A 7,149-nucleotide genomic window follows, 5' to 3' on the forward strand; every position below is an offset into this window, starting at 1 on the left:
TGGGTATTTTTAGATTAAATTAATAGTTAAAAAATTAGATAATAATTTAATTAAATATATCATATTTTAATAATTTTTAATTATGATAATTGAATGTGAGTCATATTTTTTTTTTATCAATTTTATCAAACCATCTAACGCATATAAGTAATCACTTTATTAGTATACAGCAGGTTTTTTGGCCACTCTCTTGCCTACAAAAGATTAACTCAAGCATGGTAGAAATGGAGGAGGAAAAAGGTTTTAGCAAGCATGAGAGTAGGGCATAGTCAGAATCGAACCGGTGATCGAACCGGTCAGGTTACTGGATTATTGGGTCATTGGTTTAACCGGTAGGTCACTGGTTGAACCGGTTGATCCGGTCCTATATAAATAAAAAATAAAATATAGTAAAAAATTTAAAATTAAAATTTAAAATACATATTTTCACTAACATTTTAAAAATATCTAGTTATTCTAAAACAATATGAAACATGAACAATAAGTATTTTGTTAAATTTACTCTATCATAAATTTTTTTATTTTTTTAATATTAAAATAACTATTATTTTCGAATTTTAATAATTTATTAATTAGTTTATATCTATTATACTATTATATACTACAAGTATTTATTGAAAAATAATATTAATAGATATTATATAATTATAAAAAAAATAAATGAGTTTATAATTATTGTTAAATAAAAATATAATTAATTTAAGAATGAACGAGTTTATAACTAAAATTAAAATAATTAAATAGATTGATAAAAGATATCTATATATAAAATAATTTGTAAACATATTAAATGGTATTGTGATAGCCTGGTGGTTATGACAAGTTCTTTTTTCCTTGAGGACAGGGGTTCGAAACTCACCCCACCCATTTTGACAATTTCACTCTCAGCGGTTCGGTTGAATCGGTTAACGAGTTTGACCGATTTTCGTCGATTTACTCCGGATTTGACCGGTTCGTTACCTTATTCGGTTCAATTGGCGGACCGGAACGGCTTAGGGTCCGGTTTTTACAACACTGGAGTAGGGTAATAGCATTCATTCTATCTGAATAACTCACATTCTATATATTTTTATGTTATAAAAATATATTATAAATAGGTGTTAAATCAAGGATTTCTCATTTAATTTTTTTTTTGTGACTAAACAAGGAAAGAAACAAAGCAAAAACTATTCTAAATCCGAGCCAATGAGTAATATCTCATTTAATTTAAAAAGTCTTTATTATTTAGTCAAAATCATCAACAAATAATTTAATATTTTGTTTATTAAAAACTTTAATGGTTAGAATTGGGTTGTTCTCAACCCATAAGTATGGTAGAATAATTGAATTTTGGTAACAAATTCAACCCATAGATCGAGTTAGGATTGGATTCAAATTCTACCTTACATCACCCTTATGTGAGAGGGAAAAAGGGTTGTAATATTGGGTCGGATTTTTGGGTTGAACATGAATTTCAACTTTGTTCAAGTATGGCCATGTTATTGATTCAATTCATGACAAAAAAAAAATGGTATAAATAGATACCAACACTTAGGGGTGGCAAAACGGGTCGAATCCATCGGACCGACCTGCCGAATCCGCTAAAGAAGGTGGGTCGGGCTAGATTTGGGACCCGCCAAACCCGCATCGCCAAATTTACGGATTTTGGCGAAGCGGGATGGGCTGGTCCACCGGACCAAGAATTTTTATTTTTAGTTTTTTTATTAAATAAAAAAGTGATTACTACTACAAAATTAATAATTATATAATTTTTAAATATTTTTTATTTTTTATTTTTATTCTTCTTTTAGTTATTAACTTTATTTATTTTATTTTACAATTTCGTATATATGCTTAAATTTTTGTGACTTATTTTTTAAAATAAAGATGGTTCTGTTGATAAATATTATTTTAAATAATTTTATTGAAGTTAAAAATAATATAATATTTTTATGTAACCTCTTTACGAGAAACTCGGACTGCGGCACTTTGACTCCAGTACAAGTCCTGCCTCAAAAAGAATCTAAACCTCATGTTTAACCCAAATTACTATTTCAGATAATCCCAAAACAATACCTAATTTAAATATCTAAATATGTGCACATTAAAATTTTTTTATATTATTTTTGTCTCTCCTATTAAAATTTTGTTATCCCTCGCACCAAAATTTACTTCTACTGACCTAAAAATTAAAACACAGAAGACCATTCTTGTTGATGTTGATGTACATATGAAACTCATTTGAGGGGCAATGTAAGTGCAGTCGCAGTAAGGAGATTAGCGCTAACAGTGACAGATATCTTGGTTTCTATATAGATAAAAAAAAAGTCTTAACAAGGAGTGAGGATGGCTTTCAAAGCATTTATTAGGATGACAATGTCTTTAACGACTTTGAGTATTCGATCATACATAGACATAACAAGAGACAAAACGCTTTTGGCAACCAAAAGAAGAGATAAAAGGATATTAAAAGAATCATGTTCTCTAGTCTTTATCAGTTCCAACGAAAATTTCTTTATTTGTTTTGTGTAGTTGAAAAGAATTCATGGCAGCATGCCGAAATGGAATGAAATTCTTCATAGTAGTAATTGTTTTTACTTCAATAAAGCCAAACAAATAGATACTAGGTACAGGTGCCTACTCTGGTAGATAACTCTTCAATGCAAGAGACAAAATTAAAAAATTGGGACTACTGGGTACAGATTACAGAGACAGCACACACACACACAACACAACACAATCTCAATCCTGTTCTCACTCGCCCACTTAATTCATTGTTATTCATAGCTCACAACCACATTGTTACTAGTATTTAATATCTAAATACTGTGTGATTTTCTCATGTAAGAATTGAGCTTGAAATAATATCAAATATGTAACCTTTTGAAAATATGATAGTTGAATGGTTCGGAAGGAGCGGCTGTGGTGGCCACAGCCATCAAACGGAACATAATGGAGCTGCAATTAGGAGACTTAAATGAGCCAAGTCATAATTATTGATGGGGCTTCTTCTGTAACACCAGAAACAACCTACATCTACATGGACCACATTCTACGTGAAAATTCCAGTACTAGTCCTACTTCCAATGCTGGACCATATATGGAATTCCAGCACTACTCCAACTATTAGTAATCTTCACTACGTGCCATGAAAATGAGACCATCATTCATTCATTGACGCAGCAATAGTTCGAGGGTTATTGATAGACCTTCATTACTTTCTTTTCTTGTCAATGTAGTTGGGCATTTCTACTGTATAAATAATGTGGGATCGGTAAAGTGATAAATCTAGGAGTTAATCACTCTTAAATTAAGATAGTGGGACACACATTTCATGGAAGTTACAAAATCAATGGTGACCATTACAAAAAAGTTACTCACGCTTGGTTGGTTCAGGTAATAATTCCACATTTATTCTTCTTGAGCAACATTTCAGGTCAGAGTCTTATAAATGTCAAAAATGAATACAACTAAGGAAATTGAGTAGTAAACTGAGATTTGATATGCAATTCAGCAGTTCTATTCTTCAAATCCCACATATTATACAGTTTGACTTTTGACTTTCTTTCTTTGTGGTTGAGATGAAGGAAGGTAAAGGCACAATGTTCCTTTAATTGAATTTTTTTTTTTTTGAGAAAAGAAAAGAAGTATTTGTTAAGTCAATATTTTCTAAGCCAATCCATATATTCAAAGGGAGGAGGAGAGAATATCGATCTCATCTACAATCTTTCTATGTGCTCTGGAGCTGTATACCAATTGCATCCCCAGCATCAATGAAACAAACCATATACAGAATAAACAGAAGCAAAATTATGTGCATAGCAAGTATCTAAAACTAAACTCATATGGCATAATTTGTACAAATTGTGAGAGGGGTTCGGTTTTTCTATTCTAGCAGCTTTGGGATAGCAAACTTTGAAGTTGAAATTCCAACTGCAGCCTGCAAGTATTCTCTTTTTGCTGCTTCGAGTTGGTTCTCGACCTGTGATGCTGTGTAAACTCTGACCTGCATTTGCCACAGTTCATGAATCAGCAATGACACAATGCAGATAATAAAATTTTAGAAGTTTACTTTGTGTAACGAATAAAACTTACAGCAGGAGAGGACCAAGTTCCACATGAGAGAGCAAATGTCACCAAGGGTTCTGATAATTCCAATCCATATATGCTTCTTACTGTCATTTCATGATTCTTGGCTCCCTTTGATGTCTGTTTAGAATTCAGCTGTAAGAAGTTTTAGTAATTATCTATATATTCCAATCTAAGGAAAACTCAGACTTCATATGAACAAAGCTTACCAATTTCCAATGATAAGGAAGCCTTAGAATGCAATGCTCTATCGTTGTTGCGCTTAGCAAGTGTCCACCCACATTTATTGTTGCCTGAATAATGAAGAAAACAGAATAAATTATTAAGCATATCAATGCTATAACTGCAAGAACATGCAACGTATAAGAAGAAATACAAGTCCCGAGCAGTTCATACCTTGTGCATCAATGCAACAACTGTTTCCGGACTCTCCGGTAAGCCATGCTCATTGAATGCCTGAATAAAAGCACAATTTTCAATTAGATATTACAAAGGTTCTAAAAGAGGTTAAAAATGAAAAAGTAAAACTAAACATTGTTCAAAAAGGTATAAATGACATACATTCATCATACAAGAGTTATATATGTTGATCCAGAATGCAAGCTTCTCCTGATGATTGAGATTCTCTAAGTTGACAGAGGAAAGTTTCCTCAAAAGAAGCCTGCAAGTTTCAGGATATTAGAATACTGCAACACCTGATTGACACACACAACATGAATAGTTGAAAAGGTAAATAGTAAGTATCACATACTTCAACCGATGCTGCAGAAACAAAGAATTAGCAGTTCGTTTTGGACTGAAGGATTCAGCTTCAATTGCACGGAATTGCTTGTACGGACCAATATCCATCTCTCCAAATTCTAAACAAGTACCATATGGATCCTGAAACCATGTTCCTTGAGTACAGTTTCGAGATTTCGGATCTCGCAACATGCCAGCTGTAGAATCCGGATACTTGGCAGTACTCATTCTCAAAAGAATGCTTGATAAGCACTTGAGAATATTTTCAGAGATTATGTTTGGACTTTCTTCATGATCTGTTGGTTCTGCCATTGGCTGGTCATTCACTCTTAGTTCTTGCTGCACAGTCTGAAATTTCACATTAGTTGACTTGAAAAATTTCCTCTGAGTTATTTTGATCTACTAGGACACAACTGAATCTGGATTAGAGATGCCAGACCTGTCTCTTTGGACGATGCCATGGTTTGTTGTGGAGGGGAAGTGTATTAATAGGAGTTTTTGTTGTTTTAGTTTTAGAATTGAACTGCTTGGTGTTCTTGTGAGAATGACTACATGACTGGTTCTCTTTTCCTTGCCTATCCTCTGCAATGCAAAAAGCCATGAGAATTAGGTTGCAACTTTTATTATAGAACACACTTAAGGAGCAATTGTGGGAATTACTCACCGGGAAGTGTAATTGTTGGGGAAGGAGACTTCAATTTAACTAAACGAGATGAATGATCCATTTTCATCTTGGAGGATGATGTATATACAGCTTCTTGATACAAGTCCTGCCTGAAATGCATCACCTGCTCTTCAAGCCTTGCAATTTCTTCCTCCAGCACCGCCACCTCCGCAAGAAGTCCCAGGGTCTAGATTGATTCAGCAGTGACGGTGAGTATAAGATTTCAAATTTGAATGAATTGCAAAGTAGATTACTTGGGAAATACTAACATTGGGAGGGAGATAAGGAGGAAGACGAGGGAGAGCACCCAAGGGTCTGTTGAAAGCTCTCTGCAATGCCCTGTGGATGTTCTCTTCGTTCCTAAGCTTCTTCTTCAACCTCTCCACCTGAAAATTCAAATTCAGAGACTTAATTCGTGAACAAAGCTTCAATTTCAAAATCAGGAATCGGAGCAGTGGCATTGCATTACGTCTTGTTGCAAGGCCAATTTTCTCTCCTTGCTTCGTGTCCTTCCGTCTCTGCTTGCTCTGCCTTTTCCTTGTGCCAAACTTTCCCGCATCTCTGCCTTTTCATTCAAGAGATTAGGACCAACCTATGCAACGCAATAACATATAATTTCAAAATTGAAACTGAGAGGTTCATCTTTTTGTCAATGAATTTCCCTTTCACTTTATAGGATGAGCATGTGTGTTGTGTAATATGTTTCGCAAAAGAATTCCGACTTTTGAGAATTTTCTTCTCATTGGAACTGAAGCCATCCACAGTTTGTGATGATAAGTCTGAGAAGTGTTACGTTATCATAATGAAATAATGAATAATAGTAGTAATAATTTAATAATAATAATAATAAAACTAGTGTATGGAACTTTGTTCACTGTAGCAACCGTTTTTCAAAAATACTAGTACCACATACACATATACACACTCTTCTGAGTTCTGACAATAAAGCAGAGTTTAGTTCAATTACTCTATGATCATCATCATCATCATGTGCTCCTGTCTGAGCTTTCTTAGGCTCTAATCTCGTCCTCCTTCTCGTGTCCATTTCTTCTCTTCCCTTGATGTGGCACTAATTCTGCAGCTAAAACAAATTCAATTCGGTGAGAAGAATGATGAAATCAATCAAATTGAAAGTAATAGTAAGATCGAGATCGGACCTTGTTCACTTGTAATCTAAAAATCAAGGGAAGCAGAAGGTGAATGGAGGCATCGTCATGGGGGGAAAGAAACATGTCATAGAGTGGAGTTGACAGCTATATATGAGATGAAGATAATGAGAGTTCCACCGCTGTGCCTTTAAACTTAGTTTAACCGCTTCCACTTTGGATGAAAACACAGCAATGTTAATTTATGTAGGAAAGAGAGAGGAGGCTGAGAGGGAGAGAGAAAGAGAGTGTGGTTTCATGAGAAAAAGACTCGATGCGCATACAGCTTGTATAGCAAAAGTGCTCCGGTGCCCCCAGCAACCAAAATTGCACAATTTTTTCGTATTTATTTTTTTTTTTGGATTTTACTAGAAACTAACTTTTTTTTTCCAATAAATTAACAGAAAAAAAATTCTAAAAATGTTGGCCTTAATATTTTTCTTATAATTATTCAAAAAAAAAGTTTTTTTTGTAATAAAACTGTTAGATCACATATTTAATTAGAATAACATTAGAGAATCAATACTTAAT

General features: G+C 33.7%; 1 protein-coding gene across 1 annotated transcript; it reads right to left on the minus strand.

Moving 5' to 3' along the window:
• LOC107610201 lies at positions 3,628-6,939 on the minus strand. The gene is given in 13 exon segments (XM_016312305.2): positions 3,628-3,868; positions 3,870-3,985; positions 4,075-4,188; positions 4,278-4,361; positions 4,465-4,524; positions 4,630-4,729; positions 4,820-5,157; positions 5,249-5,391; positions 5,474-5,660; positions 5,743-5,859; positions 5,943-6,065; positions 6,441-6,548; positions 6,631-6,939. Coding segments are annotated over 12 exon segments (1,539 nt in total). The 5' UTR covers positions 6,519-6,548; positions 6,631-6,939; the 3' UTR covers positions 3,628-3,789.

The sequence above is a fragment of the Arachis ipaensis genome, chromosome B07 (genome assembly GCF_000816755.2).
Source record: "Arachis ipaensis cultivar K30076 chromosome B07, Araip1.1, whole genome shotgun sequence".
NCBI lineage: Eukaryota > Viridiplantae > Streptophyta > Magnoliopsida > Fabales > Fabaceae > Arachis > Arachis ipaensis.